The sequence below is a fragment of the Ceratotherium simum genome, chromosome 15 (genome assembly GCF_057802395.1).
Source record: "Ceratotherium simum simum isolate JZ-2026a chromosome 15, ASM5780239v1, whole genome shotgun sequence".
NCBI classification, from domain to species: Eukaryota; Metazoa; Chordata; class Mammalia; order Perissodactyla; family Rhinocerotidae; genus Ceratotherium; species Ceratotherium simum.
Window position 1 is genome coordinate 25,943,468 of NC_141914.1, and position 24,396 is coordinate 25,967,863.

At 47.0% G+C, this 24,396-nt stretch overlaps 1 protein-coding gene and 1 pseudogene across 2 annotated transcripts in view; both read right to left on the reverse strand.

Moving 5' to 3' along the window:
* The window catches only part of ITGB5 (integrin subunit beta 5), a 106,027-nt gene extending 83,391 nt beyond the window's left edge, over positions 1 to 22,636 (reverse strand). Inside the window, exons 1-3 of one of the 2 annotated variants that reach the window (XM_087439727.1) lie at positions 22,209 to 22,636; positions 11,442 to 11,527; positions 4,690 to 4,894 (exon numbers count right to left, since the gene is read on the reverse strand). In XM_087439727.1, the coding sequence (XP_087295853.1) occupies positions 4,690 to 4,894; positions 11,442 to 11,527; positions 22,209 to 22,278 (361 nt within the window). In that variant the 5' untranslated portion in view covers positions 22,279 to 22,636. The remainder of the gene's footprint in view (positions 1 to 4,689; positions 4,895 to 11,441; positions 11,528 to 22,208) is intronic. The other variant, XM_004424508.3, reaches the window with a different exon arrangement.
* LOC106800932 (alpha-enolase pseudogene) lies at positions 6,997 to 8,115 on the reverse strand (annotated as a pseudogene).
* Positions 22,637 to 24,396: the final 1,760 nt, after the last annotated feature.

Genomic DNA, 24,396 nt, shown 5'->3' on the forward strand with positions numbered 1-24,396 from the left:
AAGCAGCCAATCACCTATAGGTTAGTTAATAGTATGGTACCAATGTCAATTGCCCAGCTTTGATAACATACTCTGGTTATGTAACACGTTATCATTGGAAAAGCTGAGAAGGGTACACAGGAACTTGCTATTATTTTTGCAACTTCTTGTGAATCTAAAATTTCTTCAAAATTTAAAAAAAGCTACCAATCAAGGGTCATTTTTTGAGAGGCTAAGGGATTGAGACAAATAATGATTTAAGTAAACCCTTTCTAATTGCTCTACTTCTAGCTTTTTACCATTTCAATAAGCTTTACTCTAAAGTTTATGCCCTTTCTTAAGGATTTTATGTCCTTTGTTAAGGTTTTTTTAAGATTGTTATCCTAACATAGTTTCCAGGATTGGAAACAAAATGGAAAACATGATCCTGTGTTTATATAAAATCCTGCTTAAAGTTTGGCATTTCCTCAAAAAGTTAAACATAGAATTACCATGTGACCCAGCAATTCCACTTCTAGCTAGCTACTCAAGATTATTGAAAACATATGTCTACACAAAAACCTGTATGTGAATGTTCAAAACAGCATTAGTCATAAATGCCCCAAAGTGGAAACAGCCCAAATACTGATCAACTAAAATGTGGTATATCTATGTGTACACAATGGAATATTATTTGGCCATAAAAAGAAATAAAGTCCTGATACATGCTCCAACATCAATGAATCTTAAAAATATTTTGCTAAGTGAAAGAAACCAGACATAAAAGGCCACATATTATATGATTTAAATGAGATGTCCAGAATAAGAAAAACCAAAGAGAGAGAAAATAGATTAGCCGTTGTCAGGCGCTGAAGGTGGTGAGGAGGGAGGAGGAGTGAGTGTTAATGGGTACAGGGTTTCTTTTTGGGGTGATGAAGTGTGCTAGAATTAGATAGCTGTGATGGTTGCACAACTTGCAAATATACCACAAACCACTCTGCACTGTACATTTTAAAATGGTGAATTTTACTTTATGTGAATTATATATCAAAAACAAAACAAAACAAAAAATCCTATTTAAAGTAGAGGGAAATTTTTCTTTTTTCTTTTTCCCAGGCTTATCCTAGAACACTAACTTTGCCTTCGTGAAGTATCTCTCATATTATGCTTAGGCTTGTCCTGACTAGTCTGGTCTAAGACTGGTGAAGTGTTACATTTCACTCAACAAATATCTATTACAAGGTACAGGGGAATGGGGCAAAGAAGGAGACCCAAAAGCATTTCTGAAAGTATATAATGGAGAAACCAATCATCACATACCTGAACGCCTTCCCCCGAGTCAGAGAGGCATTATCCTGAGGTAAGTGTGCACTTGGTAAAAACATTGCTAACTGCAACGTACCATTCTCCCCTTCCCCAAATAAATAATCTGGGGTTTGCCTGTATTTCTCTTTATGAATATTAAAATTTTCAAAATTTTAAGATTTTAAAATTTTAAATTTTAAAATTTCCATACTTGAGGAACATATTCACAAGGTTCTAGACCTGTAGGAATTCATATTTTCATGAGCTCTCCTCCTAGTCTTCATCTCTACCGACTGAAACATCCTCACCATTTGGGTGTGTCTTCACAGGGCAGCCAGCCCCTCCGTCACCTTGACCTCCCAGCAATGGGTTCTCCATCACTACACTCTCCACAGGACCAGAGCCATACATACATTCACATCATGATTTTGTATAAACATAGGATCAGGTTTTCCATTTTATTTCCGTACTGGAAACCATATCATAATGCTTAGAAACTGTATCCTAATGCTTAGCAGGGGATGTAACTATACCAAATGAGACTGATTTCTTTTTTCTTTAATTGAGCATACATTGAGCTTTATGCATAAATAAATATCTAACAACAATAATAAACTTAATGCCAAGAGCACTGTGCCCAGGGAGGCTGCCCTTCCTCAAATCACTTCTTTAACTCCTCTTTGGAGGCCATTTTAAAAGCCGGTTGGTTAAGTCAAACCAAACAACAGTTTCTCTGCCTTATAGTCACACCTTAATTCTGATTTTAAAAACCAGAATTAAAACTGTGATATCTCTGGCTTTGAGTAACCTCCAACTCTTTCCTAAACTAAATCTACCCTCAGGAATTAAGATTTGCCACCATGAATGAGATTTCTTGGAGAGAACACCACAAGCTCTGAGAGTAATTCTAGATGAGAAGTTCCAAAAATATAAGTTAAAAATCTCCCAGGGGGTCAGCCCAGTGGCAGCTAAGTGCGCATGGTCTGCTTCGGCGGCCCAGGGTTCGCAGGTTCGGATCCCAGGTGCACACCGACACACGGCTTGTCAAGCCATTCTGTGGCAATGTCCCATATAAAGTAGAGGAAGACGGGCACGGATGTTAGCCCAGGGACAATCTTCCTCAGCAAAAAAGAGGAGGATTGGCATTGGATGCTAGCTCAGGGCTGATCTTCCTCATCAAAAAAAAAAAAAACCCTCCCTCAGTGATGACTCTGAAACTATAAACTCTTTTGGAGGTGTGAATTTTGGTCCTTGTCAAAGATTATTGAGTGAAAACAGTACACAATTATAAACACACTACAGTTATAAGCATATGAAAAATATGAACTCGTGAATAAAGACAGAGGATCTAGTAAAAGTGAAAAATAATGTTGTGTTAAAGTAGATGATTTTTCAAGAATTTCCTTTAAGTTACTGTTATATTATGATAAAAAGGAAGCTACACCATTGACGTTAGTTGATAACCACCCTTGTCTTACACAATGTTCCCATATCTTAATAGTCTACCACAACTCCTACATCCCCTTCCAGGTCAAAGCCCTTGAGCCTGAGTCTGTCTCCACACAAGGAGATGAGTTATTTTTCCCCAGAAGATAGTACCAAACATCTGCCCACATAAAGACTCAGCTGACTCTTCTACCCACTCCCACAGCTTGGTAAGGGCTCCCTTCCTTCACTCTCAACTTGGTATCTCACCAAATGAAAGGCTAAGTGTCGCTTACAGTGAGGTGACTTGTAAAAATAGTAACTTCAGCTAATCCCAGTTCTAATCCCTGGGCCGTCTGGTAGCTTGCGCTTCTCTAAGCAGGGCCACTTACACCCTGACCATTCAATAAGAAAAATAAAACATTTCCCAAATGTATGATGACTCAGAGTTCTAACAACAATAACAAGCAGCACTATTGAGTGTTCTGATGTGCAGCGCTGTGCTAAATCCACTTCTGAGACACGGAGAGTCTCTATTCACATCTAGATCTGGCTGACTCCAGAATCTGCATCTTTGGCCATCACTTTGAAAACAGTAATAATTTTAAATTTTTTAAGTGCATTTATACAAAAAGTCTCATTTAAGCCTCTGAACCCATTGGCTGTGAGGAATGAAGGTGACAATGACCCTAGATGCTAAGGGATGGAGTAACTTGCCCATGGTGTCTGAGCTAAGGACAGAGCCAGAGGTAGAACCTATGATGGCCAACCAGATCCACCCTCCACTGCTCCAAGCTGCCCTGAAGTCTAAATAAACCATCTAGAAATAGTTATTGGCAATGATTCCTAGAAAATGAGATAGAATAGAAGGCTAAAACTCAATGGCATTTGGAAAAAAGCTGTCTTCTCTCAACAGTGTGATCCTTTCCATCCTTTGGAAAAGGTTCTGCCCCTTTCTGTGCCTTCCAATGTGATTCACATCCACCCTCTGACATCACAAGGATTCTAATACGTAGAATATTAGATGATAAAAGTGGTGAACTAGAAACAACCATGAGTTTTGCCGTCACAAAGACCTGAGATTGAATTGGATTTGCCGCTTCTAACTGGTCGCTCCTCGTGAGTAAAATATCAGCTACCTTAGGGTCGGTCAAGTATTCAGCACATAGTAGGTGCACAAAAACTGTTAGTTTCCTGATAGTACAATCAACTCTAGGGTTCACAGAGGCTGCAGGGTCATAAAACAAAATATCTCTAAAAATGTGTTTCTTCAGAATGCCACTGATTCAAAAGGAACTTGCTGACAGGAAAAAATACTTTCTCCTGAAGCAGCACTTTCCCTGAGAAACTTGCATTAACTAGGAGTAAACCTACCAGCATCCTCCCATAAAAAACAAAAACATTATTCACAATGGCCAAAAGGTGGAAATAATCCAAGTGTTGGAGGAATAGATAAACAAAATGTGGCATATACACACAACGGAGCATTAGCTTAAAAAAGGAAGAAAGTTCTGATACATGCTACGACATGGATGAATCTTGAAGACATTATGCTAAGTGAACTAAGCCAGACACAAAAGGACAAATATTACGAGTCCACTTACGTGAGGTACCTGGAGTGGGCAAGTTCATGGAGACAGAAAGTAGAATGGTGGTGGGCAGGGGAAAGAGGGAACGAGGAGTTACTGTTTAATGGGTACAGAGTTTCAGTTTGGGATAATGGAAAAGTTCTGGAGATGGATGGTGGTTACGGTTACACAACATTGTGAGTGTACTTAATGCCACTGAACTATACACTTAAAAATGGTTCCATTGGTTAATTTTATGTTATATATATTTCACCACAACTTACAAAATAGCAAGGATATTCCATCTGTCCACAAGGGCCTTGTACTGTGCTTCCTGGGGTCTGGGCCACGCCTTACCTCTGCCCTTTCCCAGCTCGGCCCCCACTGCACGGCTGCTTTTCCCATGATTAACAGGTCCCGGCCGGGCACTCACCGGGCCGCAGGTTCACGGCGATCTCCTGCGGCGTCATCTGAATGACGTCTGCGCCCGCCGCGCTGGAGCCCTTGCTGCTGAGAGGCAGGCTCCGCAGGACCTCAGTGCTGCTGGCCGGGCTCTCAAACTCGCCCCCACAGCCATTTCTGACCAGGTTTGCCCTCAAGTCACACCGGGAGGTGATGGACCGCAGGCTGCCGAAGTCCTAGGTGCAGACACAGAGAAGGAGAGCAGGAGGCAGTCAGGAGTCTCCCCAGCACACCTCAGGCTGTCGACTCATTACCATCAGGTTGACCCTACACCCTCTACATTCCATTTTCATCGTCTGAAAGTGGAGAAAATGATAATCCGTATCCCAAATGCCTCACCTAGTATTAAGAGGATTAACTGAGGTGCTGGATAGGGAAACATTTTGTAAACAGTAAATGCATAATAAAAATGTTTGGTTTCATTGGGTTTTTTGGGGGGGTTTTGCTGAGGAAGATTAGCCCTGAGCTAAAATCTGTGCCAATCTTCCTCCACTTTATATGTGGGTTGCTGCCACAGCGTGGCTGCCAAGTGGTGTGGGTCCACACCCAAGATCTGAACACGCCAACCCCAGGCCGCCAAAGTGGAACATGCAGAACTCAACCACTAGGGGCCAGCCTCGGTTTCATTGTTATTTTAACGGTCAAGTGCTCCTAAAAATATGTGCCTAACTGTATACACCATTAGCAAGAGAAAGTAACTGAAGTGGTCAAAAGTTGTATAACTAGGATTTTTCGAAAGATAATATGTAAGTGGCCAAGTAGTTGTCACTCAGGCAATCAGGAGTTAACTTCTGAGCTATTCGCTCATCTCCTGTGCAGGCCCCGGACATTGCACAACCCTTGTGGAGAACAATGTGGCAACATACATTGTACCCTTTGACCCAGCAGTCCATTCCTAGGAATTTGTCACAAGAAAATAACCAAAAGGGGAACCTCTGTAAGAAGATATATACTGTAGAGTTATTTCGGATAGAATAATCTTATAAACCTGTAAACCAAAATCCCTAAAACATAAGAAAAATAGGGTATATCACCTCAATAGATGAACTAGCCGTTACAAATAATTATGAAGACTAAGTAGAAATTTCAAAACATTTATAGTAAGAAAAAAATCAGAAAACAGAATTGTATCTGCATGAGGATTCAAAAGAAAAATTAAAAAATGAAGATAGCAGAAGTGTTAGGGGAGAGGGACTAAAATGATATTTTTCTTTTTATCTTTATTGTTGTTTGAACAAGAAAGCCACATTGAAAAGAAAAATGTTTCTTTTCTTAAATTGGATTTAGGAGAAGCCTGGGCATCAGGAAGACCCAACCCGATTTGGTGCACCAGGAGTTTGGGCCATTAACTTTAAAATGAAACAATATATATTGTTAAAAAATATGGTACCTATAAGTATGGATCATTTCCCAGTAAGGGAGTCTTTAATGGCAAAGCACACCCAGCATTCTCTCTGAACACCCTTTCACTGATGGATATAGAAAACAAGATCACCTCCTCCAGCTGGTTGGATGCCAGTGCCGGACTGGATAATCCTCATAATGGGTGGAGGAATTAGGATGCTGATGTCTTCCTCCCGGCTCTGTAACACTTTGCTGGAAGGCCTCAGATGAGTCAAGTGTCCTCTGACCACTATGTTAGAAGTCAGACTGCTGAAGAGGCACAAACACGCAGAGGGACTCACCCTTCATCGTGGGCTAGGATGCCCCAAGACAAGTCAATGCCCATTAGAGCCTTTGCAAGATTCAAGAGCAAGGAATCAAGAAGACTTTGCAGTATTTTTAAATAAGTAAAGCCAGATGTCTTGTTCTGGGCCTCTGTGATTTTTTTTGTTTGTTTTTTTATAACTGAATGTTTTTTAATTTCATGTCTTGAACCCCTGGAGAGCTTGCCTGTCAACAACCTCAGGGATGACACCGTAAGGATAAGTGGCTCCACAGACGCTTGTGGAACAAAGAGAGAAAAATGATGATGGTGGCTTAAAATGATTATTAATACATTTCTATGCTAGGGTTTCCAAACTGGGTTCCAAATGGTCAAGCTGGGCCCTGCTGTAGAAATTCTGATGAAGCAGTAAAAAAGCACAGGGATGGGGGAACAGTGAGTTAACTTCCTGAAGGCCCTGCTGCTATCAGCCTGCTGTCCTGAGCTGTCTGAAGCAGAGGACGAATTAGCTGCCCAGAGCTGGAAAGGCTCAGGGGCTCGCCTGCTCAAAGCTAACTTGCCTGAGAATTTCTGAACTTCTTGCTGGGACACTGGGCCTTGCTGCCAGCTCCTCTAGTTCCGAAGAGCTGGCTGTCCTCTGCCCAGCTCTGACTGCCAAGGTACACCTGTCTTGACTAGTCCAGTGCAGATCCCCACCACTAGGTGGCAAGGAAAGCATCTTCAGTCTCTCCAGAGTGATGGGAAACTGATGCGCCCCCAATGGTCTGGAGCAGCTTGCATTCTGGAATAGACTAGGTCACAGAGCCAATCTGCTTTGCTCTAAGTGGGAGGAAGTTGCATGATTCCTCATCCACAGCCTCGGCCATTTGCTTCAGGTTGGTCATCGAGATCGTCTCCTGTTGCCTGGACACGTACATTAGCAATGAACTCCATCTAAGCTTCCCAGTCATCGTGCCCCAAGGGGTTTTTGATAGACACTACCAGTCCTTGATGGAGGACTTGTACAGGGCCACCTGCTGGTCAGGGAAGATGTACCTGCTGGGGTCATCAGAAGACTTAAAGTCCAGGTCATACTTCCCAGACCTGAAGAACTCAGAGGCAACCACATCTGTGCCAGTTAAACCTTATTTGTGTACCTAGCTTTCCCAACTGCACAATGGGGCTTCATTCTCTAGGATGTTAGGAGCAAAGCCCTCTTCATTCCCCTCACTGGCAGTAGATCTCCCTTATTTCTCCTTAATAACATTCTCCAAGGTTGTGGTAAACCTCTGCTCCAGTGAGCATGACTTCCCTGAAGTTTGCTGCACCGGCAGAGAGGACCATAAACTCCTGCATTGTCACCTGGTTGCCAGCATGAGAACCACCCACTGGCCACATTAAAACTGCAACTTGCAGGATGATGTCAAGTGCCAACAAGTCAGCAATGTGACAGTACAGGGAGCCCTTTCTCAGCAGCTCCAGCTTCACAGACAGTAAGGGACACCCTATGGCACGTGTACCAAATTCAGATTTAGTCTCAGTGCCATCCACCTCTATCATCAGTTTGTCAATCTTCTGCAATTTCACAGAGTTCGGTTTCTTGCTACTTGGGGCAAGCCCAATGGTTTTACTGATGTGCTAAACAGCCTTTGAGACATCTTTATCTGTATATCAAGTCTTGACCCTATTTCCACCCATCCAAATGCCACAGGCCACCCTGTTCTTCTCCCTGAGGATTTCAGCTTTCACAGGGGCGGCCTTGCCTACCTGGTCCTCCTGCTTCAGGTGTCACAGCAGCCTGTACCTCCACGGCCACATCTCCTCAAGGTGTCTCACTTTCACGCCCTAACAGCCTCCCTGCTCCCCCCACCCTGGGCAAAATCTCCTTGCCTGCCTTTGTCTCCCGTCCCGTTCCCACCACCCCTGCTTTCTGACCCACAGGGAGCACCGGTCCCTCAGCCCTGCCCATGGCTCCCAAACCACTGCCCTCTTGCAAGCCACACTGGCCTTCCTGCCTGCGGCACAGGCTGCTAGTCCACAGAACCCACTCTCCCTTTCTTCCTGGGCACGCAGCTGGATTAAGTCTCCCAGTCCTCGCTGCAATGTGTTTTAGTCAAGAAAACGTGAGCAGAAATAATGTGAGCTGCCCCGAGGCCTTGCCATATAAGCATCCACACACGTCTTTCCCTGTACATTCCTCTCTATAGCTAGCCAGGTTGTGACACTTACTATCTTAGAGCAGAGGCAGATTTCCACTTAAAAAAAAAAATGAAGGACAAAATAGATGACAAACTGCCAGAGTTTGTTGCATGTTTTACACTGTGCAATTAAACAGCACCATAGGTGTTCAAGCTGGCCGAGAAGTAGAGGCCAAGGCTGGCTAGAACAACCCAGGGTTGTCACAAGGGACAAGGGACAGGGGCTGCGGTGTGCAGTGTAGACAGGGGAGGCCAGGCAGCCCCACACACACCCTGGTCTCAGAGGAGGGGAGAGTCTGGCAACTCTGGTCTTGAAGCCAGAGGGTAAGTCTGAAGCTGCCAGTAAACAACATTAGGAAACAAAGACAAGAGAGCCAGGTTAAGAGGGCCACGCAGCAGAACTAGGCAGAGAGAACCAGCACGAGGTGCTGTGCGGGAGGCGGTAAGGACACAGGCTGACTCAAACTCAATACCTGTGGGAGAATACAGTAATGGGAGGGTGGACAGGGTAGAGGAGATGGAATTAGTTTATAAGGGGTGTTAAACGCAGAGTGAGGAGTTCCCACTCCCACCTCAAATAAATAAGGAAGTCACTGTGGGATCCAGAGCAGGGGAGTCCCCATGGAATGTGTTCCGGGATTAATCCGTGGTGGTATGCAGCGAAGGTAGGGGGAGGGGCGGATCAGAATCCACAAGAACACACTGGTTAGGGACCTGGCCCTCCCTGGCCGTCTACTCAGTATCAGCCCTCAGTGTACACACACACCATATGTTCTTGGCAGATACTTTATTCTTTGAAGATGTCCCAGGATGTACAGTTACGAAGGCACTAGACCACACTTATTCTGTCTTGCTAAGGAGCAGGGCTTGATCAAAACCATTCCTGAACTCTCCGAACCCAGCTCCCTGAAACACACTCAGGCCCTGGGGAAAGTTCAACCCCAAAGAGGATGGGAAGCTGCATTCCAGTGCAGGCATGTAGGAAGTTCTTCAGCCAAGAATGAGGCTCTGTCTAAGCATAGAGGGAACCCAGGTGTGGCCCGGGACAATGATAGGCTCCCAAGGATAATGTCATTCACTCTCATCAACAGGATGTCAGATATATGGAAGGGCTAGCAAAAGAAAGGAAGAAATTTAAGTAGACCCCACTGCCCACATTTCACTAGAGCATACCCATCAATGACAGCAGCAGTTTGCTGGATAACTCTCACTCAGTCATTCAGTAGGCTCGGTTAACCAGCAGTCCATGCACAAGTGCTCTCACGCACTGATCTCACTGTATACTCCCAGTAATGCTGGAGGGTGGGAATTGTCTTCATTTTACACACGAAGAAACTGAGACGGTAAAACTGGCCAAACTGAGATTTAAACTTCGGTTTTCTAACTGCCTATCTTTTTAACAGGGCTCTTTTATCAAATATAAATTCCTGCCAGATTCTTGGCTAGATCTGGGGATGCCAAGATGAATAAGACATAGTTTAGGTCCTCAAGGAGATGATGATTTAGTTGGTAACAGGCACAAAAACAAATGAACAGAATTAAGAGGTTATGAGTGTTATTGAAGGAGTATAGAGTATGGGCAGACAAAGAAATGATCATGGCCTGCACATGCAGACACACAATAAAAAGCCATCCAATGAAACCCATCAATCAATATTTACTGAGAAACTACTATATCCTACAGATCATAGGGAACCAGGGAAAGGTTTTAAAGAAACTTCATAACAAAGACACTATAGTTAAGCACAAAAATAATGAAGGGTTTACATATTGGGAAGATTGCTCTCTCAGAGCACTTGCTTAGTCACCTTCCTCTCTACTAGAAAGAATTCTAGAGCAGTCATATGTAAGAGGCAGTGCAGCCTAGAGGAAAGAGCCGGGGCTCAGAAGTCCAAGAAGCCAGATTCAAACCCAAGCTTGTTTGGAACATGCGTGGCCTTGAAAAAGTCACTTTACCTCTCTGAGCCTTGGCTTTTCATCAATAAAACAAATATACTACTATCCACTCGATAAAGCTCTTGTGAGGATTAGAGATACTATGTTCAAAGTGTATGGCATCTCGTAGGGCTCCCCGCACGATCATCTGTAGATTAAAGAGATCCCTAGACCTCTGAGGCTACATCATGAGAAGAAGCCTAGCCTGCCTGGAGCCATCTCTTGGTCCTGACAGGCACCACACACTGAATTGCAGAGGCCGAGCCAGTCCAAAACAGCAAATCTTGGGTTCTTTAAAAAATAATCTCAATGGTGCAGTAGTACAAGGAGGGTTTGGGCCCCATGACTCTAACAACAGTTTAGAAAAGTGACCCAGAAATTTCCTTCAAGACAGGGAATTTAGAAATTGATCATTTCCTAATTAGCCCACGAAGCTCTGATACTTAGAGCAATATGCCTAACATCGCCCCAAACTTATATCCCTTTCTATAGGGCTTAAAGAAACAGCAGCCAGTATTTTTAAATAAAATTACTCCATAAAGGCCAATTCATAATACTCATCCTCAAATAAGCCACACTAAGATGACCAGCATCCACCAACACGACACCCACTGGGCACATTTGGAATCGTTATGCAACAAACTCATTTCACAAGCTCAGGTCTTTTACCAAATAGCAGAAAACTACATAAAAGTCATAATTGTTTCCCCCACAAAAAGGAAGGAAGGCTTTGTTTCCCTAAAACAAAATGAAAACATTCAACACAATCTAGAGATGCAACTTCACTTATAAAAATGCAGCTTTTCTTTCGTCATTCCTGCAAAAGAGGAAGAAGCAGACTGCAGAATCTGCAGCTTTTCTGTACAGTCAACTTGTGTGCTGCGGTGTAGCCCACCCCCTCCCCCGCACTCCTTCTCTTCTTCCTCCCCTCCCCCACCCACATACCTCTTTGGAGCACCAGGCACATTTTGGGTGGATGAGCAGACACTCTTCACAGGAGGTGGCACTTCCACTAGTGCATATATTGAGACCTTCGGAGAAAGAGAAAGATGCACCAATTAGTTCCTGGCCATAAACCTTATTGATGAGGCCTTTGAATGGGGCGGGAGGAGGAGTCACCTCCTTTTTCAGGGTGCAGGCCCCAGGGCTAATTGCAGGTTAAGGCTCATTGGCTGAGGCTAAACACTGACAGTTTTTGAAGCACCCACATTTGTGTTAGCAACTCCCATTTCTTCTGCCGGGCCCGCTTGGATTTTCACCCCATTCCCCCATAACATAGCAGGTCCTCCCTCATCGAGGGGAAACAAGGCCCCTTTATACCTAGTCCAGCCAAAATGACAAAAACAGTACAAAAACGGAAAGAAAAAAGAATAGATCAGTCTCCTTCAGGGATAAGAAAAGAAAATCCTAAATCAGGTACTATCACACCAAATCCACAGCATCCTGAAAGAAGCCAGCAGAGCCCTTAAAGAAGAATGTATCCCAGGAATACCTTGCTGGGTTAGGATAAAGGAAACCCATTAATTCAATATACCTACTAGTGGGTCAAATAAGAAAAACCACATGGTCACCTCAGTAGCTAATGAAAAGGCATTTGATCAAATTCAAAACCCATCCCTGATTTAAAAAAAATCAGAAACTAAGATCTGTAGGAAACTTCTTTATCATTGTAAAAGTTACTTATTTCAAACCCAGGCCAGTCCCCCGCTCCCATTAATCTGGGGAGGGGTCTCCTGAAGGAGGCCAACTGTGGTGGCGAGCCTAACTCCATTGTCCCCCCTCCTCCCCCCACCCCACCTCCCCAACCACTACATCCCCACCCCCTACCTCCCCACCCAGCAGCACAGGTATCTTCCGTGAAACTTGTCACTCTTTCTTTTCCTTCCTCTCTGAAACATCCAGGACAGCTTCCTCTTGACCAAGAGCAGAACTTGGGTTTTCTCTGAACGGAAATGACTCTCTCTAGGCCTCACAGTACTAACAGACCCACTGGTCTCTCCTGGTCTGGCCTTGAATATAGAGAGAAGAGGAGAGAGGCCCATTGGATTGATGGAAAAAAAGAGAAACCTAGGGCCACCAGCCCTAGGAAGAAGGACTCAGACTATAAGGGGGAAAATAAGAGTCGAAAGATTAAAAAGGAAGAGTGGAGGGGAAAATATAGGAAGCTCCACTAGGCACCATAAAAACATTCATTGTCAGACATCCTGAAACTCTAACATTTCTCTAATTTGCTAATTTTAACTCTCCGCCTCTCCTTTGTCTCTAGCAGTAAAAACAGAAATCAGGTGACACAGGAAGCTGCATTGTGTCACCCCAACGGACACTAGAGGGAAGAAATATCATCTGGGATAGGAATGGCAGCTGGCATAGTAGGAAGGAGAAAGTGGCAGGACCTGAGATGCTGGGAAGAAGGGAAGGGTGGCTTTGGGAGCCCAAAGGGGGTGAGAACAATGGTTTCCCTCAGCCAGAGACCCCAACCCTGAACCCTGGGCTCCTCGTCCCCACCAGCCATCACCCTATTGGGACCCCTGCCTCACACCCACGGGGCTGGGGAACCCCATGTCTCTACTAGGCCTGCAGCAGGACCTCCTGGGTGCAGCGCTGGACTCGGAACACATTTTCCAGGAGAAACAAGTTGGGACCAACCTCATTTCAGCAGGAAAAGCCCATCCTGGGTCCAAACATGGACCAAGAAGGTCCTAGAATCTAGCCCACCAGGAAGCTGGGCCTGTCTGCCTCCTGCTTGCATCAACCTCCTTTCTCATTTTAAAATGAATCCACTCATTTAGTGACTTTTATTTTTTGATTTTTTATTTTTTGGTGAGGAAGATTGGCCCTGAGCTAACATCTGTGCCCATCTTTCTCTATTTTGTATATGGGACGCTGCCACAGCACAGCTTGATGAGTGGTGCGTAGGTCCGCGCCTGGGATCCGAACCGGCGAACTCTGGGCTGCTGAAGCAGAGCGTGTGAACTTAACTACTACACCACCAGGCAGGCCCCACTTGGTGACTTGTAAATAGGCACTTAAACCTTAAAAAAGAGAGAGAATGGGTGCAGGAAAAGAGTTTCAAAATGCCAGTTTCATTTTTTGGTCAAATCCCCTTACCTGTCAGAAACCACTATCTGAGGGGGACGGATTAAATCCAGAATGAATGTGACTTTCCTCCTGTTCTCCTCAACCTTATCAAATACAAAATCGGCCCTTGTGGTATATAATTTGCTTTGATGTATAAAATCATTTCCATTAAATCACCCAATCACAGAACCTTGGAGCTAGAAATGTTTTAAGATGAGCTAGTCAGGTCACCTCATTTTATAGATGAAAATATGAGAAAACAAGAGTATGTGACTTGAAATAAGGAGCCCAGTCTACAAGAAAGAGGTCAGAAGGGGTCTTGGCCAGTAAGTGCCCATATAGGGTACCTGCCTGGCAATCCTTGCTCCACCCTGGACTCAGGGCTGCATGCCCAGCGAGCTCCAGGGTCCTCTGGAGGAGACTTCCAACAGGCCCTCATTCAGAAAGGATGTCTCATTTACATCTCTGCTCCAATCTACATAAATTCACAAACACCACTTTCTAATTACCAGGGCCTCATCACTGAGCTCTGGAACTTGGGTCGAGGGTTCAGGGTAATAACAGCTCCCCAGTTCTGACTTAGATCAGACTGGGCTCTCGTCTTCAGCTTTGCCAGCCTAGAAGACCTTGGACATAATACTGAAGAGGCTCAAAGGATGTGACAGACATCCGGTATGAAAACATATTGAACAACTGTAAAATATTTGCCATGCTGCATTACTAATTATTTCTATTATTATTACATATTCACATGCAATAGCAAGTAGTTTCACCACACTCAAAATGATTCCTCTAAAATTAGGTTGCTGTTGGGACAAATTCAAATTCAAGAAACCCTGCACTAAGCACGTCCTAAATGCCAAGCACTGGCCTAGGGGATGCTAGAGATACAGAGATAAATGACCCAGGCCTTGCTCCCCGGACACTCACAGTCTGCCATGTGCTAGGTAGCAGACAGGCTCTCCAGGAGCCAGAAGCATAGGCTGTGTGCTGACATGTGTCATGGTGCCAGAGTCACTACCTTTGGCATCTCTCCTCTCTCTACCTATTAATATTTCAGAGAGTTTGGATTTGGCTGGATGAGTCACCCGGCACCAATAACATTTTGAAAGGAAGGAAGCAATGAATAAAAGCTAAACAACCGGAGTTCACAAATGTCAGAGTGTTGTGTCTAGGTCATGGAAATAGGCGCTCATGGCCCAGATGATGGCCATGTCTTTTCTTAGTTGCTGTTTGCATAGTGACTATTCCCAGCTCAACTTCAACTGCCTGCAGCCCTTAGTGTCTCTGAAGCCAGGGGTTTACTACAAACCGTAATCTAAAAATATGCTCTCCTTCCGAAACTCATTGACTCACCCCTCTCTTTCATCAGTCACACCCAGGCAGCCATCATGTCCAGCCGATGATTCCCTCAAGATGTATGAAATGTTTCTCCTCATCCAACCCTTCCTGCCTGCACCCTCCAGCCCCACCCAGCCCAAGGCATGCTCTCCAGAGATTCCTGCAGTAGCCGCCCGGCTGGCCTCCCTCCATTCCACCTCTCCTCACTTCTGTCCACCCCACATGTCCAAGGTCAGACAACACCTACTGAAGCACACATCCAGCAGGTAGAATTTCCTGATCCAAAACATTCAGTGGCATAACAGAAGTGAGTACCAAGGTGGAATAGCCCTACTGGCAAGGGGAGAGGAGACATGACACTATTCGTTCGGGATCGTGGAAAAAGCTTAACAAGTGTATAGGGCGTACACCCACCCTAGAAAGCACATGATCAATCACAGATCATGATGTTCAGAACAGTTAATGTCTGTGCCATCACCTTCGTGATACAAGCGAGAAGCCAGGCTAGAGAAATACAATCCTGAATTACATTTTAGTCATTGTTTTCAAGACAACAGAAAATAAAAACATATCATTCTTGTTTAAAAAAAAAGGGTGGTAAAGCAATGGAGTGCTTCTCCCCATGCCCTGAACCACACCCTCCACATCTGTCACACAACAGACCAAGTATTTCCAGTACAGAATCCATCAGTTAAATACAGTTATGTGTCACTTAACCACAGGATAAGTTCTGAGAAATGTGTCACTAGGTGATTTCATCGTAGTGCAAACATCATCCAGTGTACTTACATAAACTGAGATGGTATAGCCTACTATACACCTAGGCTATATGGTACTAATCTAATGGGACCACCATGGGGCCGGCCCCGTGGCGTAGTGGTTAAGTGTACACACTCCACTGCTGGCGGCCCAGGTTCGGATCCTGGGTGCGCACCAAGTCACGGCTTCTCCAGCCATGCTGGGGCGGCGTCCCACATACAGCAACTAGAAGGATGTGCAACTATGACATACAACTATCTACTGGGGCATTGGGGAGAAAAAGGGAAAAAAAAACTACAAATAATGGGACCACCATTGTACATGCAATCCATCATTGACCCAAATATCATTGTGTGGCACATGACTATGGTCATTGGTCTAGAGATGTTACCATGAAATGAAAATATACCCTAGGAAGGATCTATCTCAGTCAGTCTATATCTTTGCCTTTCTGAACATCAGACATCTGCAGAATACCCAACAATGTCAGTTTTACAGATGTGAGTTTTGTGTGTATGTGTGAGGAAGATAAGCCCTGACCTAACATCCGTTGCCAATCCTCCTCTTTTTGCTGAGGAAGATTGGCCCTGGGCTAACATCCGTGCCCATCTTCCTCCACTTTATATGGGATGCCACCACAGCATGGCTTGACAAGCAGTGCGTTGGTGCACGCCCAGGATCCAAACCTGCGAACCCTGGGCGGCCAAAGCGGAGCGTGAGAACTTAACCACTATGCCACCAGGCCAGCCCCCATGACTTGTTTTTTTAAAACACCAGTTCAGGGCCGGCCCCGTGGCTTAGCGGTTGGGTGCGCGCACTCCGATGCTGGCGGCCAGGGTTCGGATCCCAGGCGCGCACCGACGCACCGCTTCTCCGGCCATGCTGAGGCCGCGTCCCACATACAACAACTAGAAGGATGTGCAATTATGACGTACAACTATCTACTGGGGCTTTGGGAGAAATAAATAAAAATAATAAAAAATAAATAAATAAATAAAACACCAGTTCGTATAATAGACTCCTATGCAGCATTAAAAAGAATGTGCATGCTCCCTATATACTGATATGAAGCTTCCCCTGATATACTGCTAAATTAAAAGGCAAGATGCAGAACAGTGTTTAATGCTGCCTTTCAATTAAAATTAGGAAGGGATATTTGTAACGTAGGTATAGAAAACACTCTGGCTACATAAGAAACCTAACAGGGATAATCTGTTTGGGGATGGGGGCCAGAGCAATATCTTGGACTAATGGGCAACAAGAATGGAAGGCGATTTCTCACTGTATACATGTTATGCTGTAAAAATATTATGTGAAAATATTACATATGCAAAAATTAAATTTTAAAAAGGCAATTGATTACCTCTTTGGTCTTCCTACAAAAACTCATAACTCCAATCTAATCAGGAGGAAAAACATCAGACAAATCCCAGTAGAGGGACAGTCTACAAAGTATCTCCTTGAAACCATCAAGGTCTTTAAAAGAAAGGAAAGACTGAGAAACTGGCACAGCCAAGAGAAGCCTAAGGAGACATGACAACTCAATGTAATGTGGTATCCTGGATGAGATCCTAGAACAGAAAAAGGACATTAGGTAAAAATTAAGGAAATCTGAATAAAGTATGGACCTTAGTTAATAATAAAACATCAATGTGGTTCATTAATTGTAACAAACAAGCTATACTAATGCAAGATGTTAATAATAGGCAAAACTAGATGTAGGGCATATGTGAACTCTCTGTACTATCTTCTCAGTTTCTCTGTAAATCTAAACTGTTTTAAATTTTTAGAAAGTTGAAGGTATTTTTTAAAGGCCTTTGAAGAAGCAACTGAGTACCAACCACCGTGGTTGTATCAGGGACCTAAAAGTAAATGAGACCTGGGCAACTCACCACATAGCATGTGAGGAAGACCCCTCCAGCCCCAAGTCTCTCTAATAGAATGCACTCTGAGAGCGAGGGAAGGAGAGGCCAATTCTGCTCCGGCCAAGGGATGCAGAGAAGGCTTCACAGAGGAGGGGACGTTATGGCTGGAATTATGGGATGAGGAGAGGATATCCTGGGCATGAAAGATCCAAGTACTTGTTATGTCATTCATTGGCTACATCCTCATGCAAACAATTCATGGGGTGAACTAAATGGCCTCTATCATTGATTCCAGTTCAAAAATCTTGACACATTCAAATGGGTTCTCTCTCTCCCACAATGTTTCTTCCTAATAAGCTACATGCACAGTCCCTGACCTCAAAGCTAACTGTAGAAGGGAGTGAGGAGGTGAGGATGGGACAAGCCCCGCCCCTCCCCCCCCCACACACACACACTACTAAGGCTCATGTTTATCCATTCATGCAACAAATATGAGTCAGGCACTGTCCTAGGCACAGAGGACACAGTGATGAATAAAACCGACAAAACTCCCTGCCCTCATCTAGCTTATGCCCTGGCTGGGGGACAATCCTGACTGAGGGGCGATGGAAAATAAACCAGCTAAGTCAGTCATTAGATGGTGATGAGCGCTAAGGAGAAAAATCAAGGAAGGAAAGGAGATAGGAAGAAGTGGGGCAGGAGGTTGCAGGTCTAGTTGGGAGTGGCCAGGAAGACTTGGCTGAGCTGGGAACAACTGAGAAAAGGCTGCGGGTGGAGGAAGCCCGCTATGCAGCTATCTGGGAGCAGAGTAGTCCAGGCAGAGGGAAGGGCCTGCAGGGGGAGTCTGGGCTCCTGTTGCTGAAGTGAAGTGCGTGAGGGGAAGTGATAAGAAAAATACAGTCAGGGAAGTTGGAGGGTGGGGGGAGCCTCGCAGGACACAGCCAGGACTTTGGGAAGCCACTGGAGGGTTTTAAGCAGAGTGACATGATCTGAGTTTTAACAGGACCACTCTGAGTGAGAGTTTAGAAGGACTATAGGGGCCAAGTGCAGAAGCAGGTCCCAGCTCTACAAAAGACAAGCAACCATCTCTGAAAAACTCGGCTGAGGTTGGGGGCAGGAATCCAGTAAGGAGAGGGCAGGCCACACTATGGCTCCCTCTAAGCATCCACCATAGGGGATTGTCAAGGCCTGTCTTGGAGCAAACTTTTCACCATGTGGCCTAGGAATCAAACCCTGCGTTCAATAGAAGAAGAAGAAGAAGCCTCACAAACAAATGAGCACCTACAAATAAAGTGTTCCTTTACATTTATAAAGGCCATTAATCCCCTTCCAAGTGGAGGGAAAGAAAACAAACCCTAGCAGTGGGCTTTCCAAAGCTCTCAGCCCCAGGCAACTGAAAATACCTGTGAAAAGACACCCCACCCCATTAACCCACAGCGCCCCAGTGAAAGAGCACTATTATTGAAGCGCTGTGTAATTGTTCCACATTACCGATATCGTTAAAACTTCTCAGAATATTTCCATGAACCAGCTGAAGAAAAGTAGTTACCAGGGCCGGCAGGCCCAAGGGCCTTCTGCCAACTACTTAGATATTTTAATTCTCTGTTGCCTCAGTAGCTAAATAAGCATGGAGAACAAGCAGGAGAGGAATACTAATTAGAGCTAATTAGACCCTGCCCTCTTCTGCTCAATCCCCTTTATAAAAAGCCCCCCTAATTCAAGGATGATGGAGCTAAAATGTAAATACCTAGGGTAAACAGCAGTCTACAAACCAAACCCCTGTTTGCATTTCATTGTCCTGTCATTTCTAAACCCACGCCTGGTCACCTGGAGAGAGCAGCAAACCCTGGGCCAAATTCCTACAGCCCCTGACAGACCGCAGAGAAGTGGTGGTGGGGGGAGAGCGCTGCCAACAGAAGCCCACCAAGTAGAATAAAGGGATCTCTGAGGATTTAGAACATTCTAATTTGCAGGGCATCCACTAAAAGAACATCTGATTTTTTTCTTTTTAATAAACTATGATAGTAAACATGACTCCAGTCCTACAGCAGGATCAATACTACACTCCTCCCTCCTTAGAGAGCAAGGGCCTCACCCCAGAGAAACCCTTCCCTGGTTTTGTGGGAAGACTAGGTCCCAGGGTGCTGTCCGGAGGCTCTTGGCCATGAGATAAGGAGGAGAGCGGGAGATAACCCCAGGACAAGGGGGCTGTCAGCCTGCCAGAGACTTGCTGAAATGAGCCCCCTTAAATCAGAAGTGTGTTTTCTGCTGGACTAAGCACAGAGACAACAGCAGGGTGAAAGCAACAGAAGGGCAACTTGGCCACCGGTCTCGGGACACCAGGCAGGCACGGCCCTGCAGGTGACCTCTTTCTTTCACTGAGTAATGAAGCTTTTTCTTTCAAATCATGTTCCTAGTAGCAAGACAGAAACAAGCTCTAAAAAAAGTACCTGCAGGGCTTCAAGAAAAAAGAAGAGGGAAGAAAAAGGAAAACTCTGTTTCAAACTATGTTTGAAGTTGGCTCAGCAACACCAGGAAACTGGGAGAAATGACACAGATGTGAGCCTGCACCTTCTAACCTCGAGGAGCTCCAGGGCACTAAGAGGGAGCGGACCAGGTCTGGAGGCCAGCAATGGGCTTGCTCTACCCATCCCCCCGGGGCGGGCTGAGCTCTAATAGGCAACCGCAGAAGAAAAGGGAACCCTGAAAGAGTTGGAAATAAATCACAGCTCAATGCTTGTACCTATGCTGAGTCATGCAGGACAAAGGGCACTGGACCAAAATGCTCTGAGGCTGGTGGAGAAGGAGGGTGGGCAAGTCACTTCACCATCTTGGGGCCATCCAAAAAATGGAGATCATTGTGAGGATGTAGAGGAACTTTGAAAAACAGAAATCACAATGTAAATGGAAAACAGTATATTCAAAGAATTCTTTGCAACTGGAAACATTTGCATTTTTATTAGAATCACAGAATGTCAAGCTGCAAGGGAACTTAGAAGTCATCTCCTTTAGCAGTTCCCAAACTTCTGCATTTCACAGAACATGAAGACCAAAACAAAACAAAAGAAACAAACAGAAAAGGGGGAAATTTATACAGGATCGCCAGTTTTATTTTGCGAAAAATAAAAAACTACCCTCTCTTATCACTATAAATTATTAAAAGACAATAAGTTTTCCCACCAAAAATAAAAAAGACCTAATTTCAAGTTAAAGGATAGTCCTTGTGAAGCAGGGGATGATGGGCAAAGATATACTCCTGTGTGTGACGCAGGGTACATCTTCTTTCTCTTTGTATTTCCCTGGGGACCCAAGAAAACATCAGCGATGGGCACTGGTTGCCAGATGGGTGTTTGGAAACCACTGATCTACTCCAAGTGCTGGAGTGATTATTTTCCCATAAAAGAAGCCCTGCTACAGTACTAAGTTGGAATTAGGGCCTAAAGGAAGTTTTTGTTTGTCCAGACCCCTCCTCCGCTCTGCCCTTTATAAACCTCCGCAGCCTTCATGTAAATGAGACACGACACCGTAGGGGTACAGCCCTCCCTGCCTTCCTCCGCAGCTGGGCAGTGGGTTCACAAGAGCAATCAAGTATCTCGCACTTGCAAGTGAATGGAGCACCCCAACACACTGATTTCCTACGGGAAAGGAGCAAGTTTGGAGCTTCTTGCTTTTTTTTTTTTTTTTTTTTTTTTGAGGAGGTGGGGGTAGCTCATCTGCCTCACAGCCCCAGCGCCAAACAGAGCATCCTTCCTCTGGGGCCTCCTAACCGCCACGTCCAGCCCTCTCCCAACTCCGAACACTTAAAGCAGGTTACTGGGGGCTCCTCGCATAGCCCCCAGCCCATGGCAGTGTGCGGCTAATGCAATCGCACACCCCCAGCCCTCCGCTCCAGAATCCTCCAGAGTTAGGGGAGTGTGCGGCAAGGAGTGTTTGCAAATCGCGGGATAAAGCCAGGTAGAAGGCATCAGATCGGGAAGTCCCAGGTGGGGCTGTGGATTGGGACGCGGGTCTCCCCTCGGGGTCGCGGTGGCTTGGAGCAGGGAGGGGAGGATTACATCTTTAAAGGAAGGCGGTTGGCCTGAGCACAGTGAAACTCTAGGATTCGCTATGGGGCCCTGAGCACCCGCAGTTCCAGGAGACGAGCCCCCGGAGTCGCCGTGGCCCCACACTTTGACTCCAGCGAAGACTCCGGGTCTCGCGCCTCCAGCTGCCCTGCGCCTCTCCCGGACCAGGGTACCGGCGGCATCCCTCGGCGCCTCCCAGCAGCCGCCCGCCGCCGGCCGCCACAAGGGCCGCTTTGTGCCAGGGGGTGCAGAGCCCGGGTCCCCACACAGGACTGGCGGGGCCCTCCCGGCGCACCGGGCACGGGCGCACGCGAGCTCGGTCAGCAGACGGGCAAACTGTTTACACAGAAGGGGAAGGCTCCTCCTCAGCCCGGGAGGGGACTGGAGGCCGACGACAGTCCGGGGGGCTGCGCGCGGGATGGGGCACGCAGCTCGGAAGCCCCCCACCGGGCCGTACCCCGGCGGCTCGCCCACCTGGCAGTGCCTAGAAGGCCCCTTCCACCCTCAGATCACACTTTCCGCCCCGGCCCCTCCAAGACGCCTGCGGGCGGCTCTGTGCCCGACAAAGTTTCTTCCTGCAAAGCGCGGCACCCGGCGCGGCTTACCTGGGAGGCTGGGCACGAGCGCGCAGAGCGCGAGGAGGCAGGCGTAGAGGGGCGCCGGGGCCCGCGGCATGGTGGGGCGCCCGCCTCAGCGGCGGCCTCGGCGGGGGCGTGCGGCCGGGGTCGGAGCGCGGGGGCCAGGGGTCGGGGGCCGCAGCCGCATGCCCGGCACGCAGCCGGGGCTCACGGCGCCGGCGGCCGGGCGGGAGGCGGTGGCGGCTGCGCTGACCCGCGCCCCGCCGCCACCATCCCTCTCGCAGCCGAGTCCCGGGGCCGCCTGGGGTGTCGCCGCTCGGGACGGCCCCGGGCAGGGCAGGCGCTGGCTCCGCGCTGCGGCCGCGGCTTGGGCTCCGGGACGCGCCCCGCGCTGAGGCTGCCCCGCGCGCCGGCACACTCTGCCCTGCGCCTCCGCCCCTTCCCTTCCTCCCTCCGGCCCGCCAGGCTCCACTTTCCTCCCTCCTTTCTCCTCCCCTTCTTTCCCCTTCCAGGCCCCCGCCCGGCTGCCACACGGTCAGTTTACTGCGAGGCGGGGCGGGGCGAGCTCCCGACCGGCCAGCTCCGCCCCGCGCTGGGACCGGCCCGGAACGCGGAGGCCGGGGCGCCCAGGTGGAAGTCCCTTCCGGCGCGCTTGTGGGGGTCGAGATCGCTGGGTAGGGTCTCGCTCTGCTTTCTCAGCAGCTGGGCGCCACGGGAAGGGGGCGGGGCACGCTCCCCTAGGCGAGCCGAGATTACTTTGGGTTGCTAGACTTCGGGAGGGAGAGCAGGTACGGTGGGATCGTGCCAGGGCCGTCTGGTCCTCCCAGAGCCACACCGCCTGCCCCGCGCTCAACCGAGGAGGGACGGAGGCGCCCGCGCGTGTAACCGCGAGGCGACCCGCTTGATGGGGAAGGGAGAGCACGGGGGGCGTGGAGGCACACGTGAAGCCCACTTTTCCCTCATTAACGTTTTGCCCCTGTCGAGGATTCGAAACTGGCCGATATCCCGCCGTTCTTGTTTTCCTTATCTCGATACACTGGCAGTTTCCGTGAAGCCAAACTAATAAACTAAAAAGCAGATGCTCAGGCTTTCGCCTTACTATTTACATCTGAGCTGGTTCTGAAATTGCCAGTAAGGGGTGGGGGTGTGAGCTTCCCCTGACACTGCGTGCGTGCAAAGGACCAGGTGGGCTTAGGGCTGGGCCACCATGAATAGGTGAAGACTGGAATAGTTTTTAGTCAAGAGAAGAGGAGGCCTTCGCGTAGAAGGAAATACTAACAGGATGCCTAACATGTACAGAGAGCAAGCACGCTGCTAGCCAGACACTTCTAAATGCTTTACCACATGAGCTCCTATAATCCTCCCGACAGCCCTACTGTTATCCAGATGAGAAAACTGAGGCACAGAGAGGTTAACTTGCCAGAAGTGACAGAGCTGGGATGCCTTGTCCCAAAGTTCAGACTGCCTTGACTAAAAGCAGAAGCAGTGAGGAGTAAAGAGCAAAGTGATCTGACCTCTGCAAAGTCAGGAACGGGTTGGACCGATGGCTCCCAGGGGCCAAGCCAGGGATGGTTCTAACTGCCCAGATTAGAGAGTTTGGAGTTTAATCTTTGTGTGCCCGCCCGCCCGCCCCCCCCAACCAAGGTGGTCCTGAGGCTCGAGGAAGTAAACATTTATTTATTGTGTGTGTGTGTGAGGAAGATCAGCCCTGAGCTAACATCTATTGCCAATCCTCCTCCTTTTTTTCCCTTTTTCTCCCCAAAGCCCCAGTAGATAGTTGTATGTCCTAGTTGCACATCCTTTTAGTTGCTGTATGTGGGACGCTGCCTCAGCATGGCCGGAGAAGCGGTGCATCAGTGCACGCCCTGATCGGAACCGGGATCACCAGTAGCAGATGGCAGGCGCTTAACCGCTAAACCAGGGGGCCACCTCTTAAACTTATTCTTATAGTATGCTGTACCTAGAGGTGAAGCTCCAAATTTCACAGAAGGCCAGCATTTCATCCTTAAACTGCATACAAACATCCTACTCCTGTGTAACATTGCAGTGTTTGTTCTAATGTAAAAGTCATACTAGTTCCCAAACATTTTCCAGTAAAATTGGTGCTGCAGAGGCTGCCCCAGCTTTATCTCGGGTCTTTCTGCCTCTCAGGGGAGTGGCCTTGGGGCTACTTTTATCCAACCTTGAGAGACAATGATTATAAATAATCAGAAGC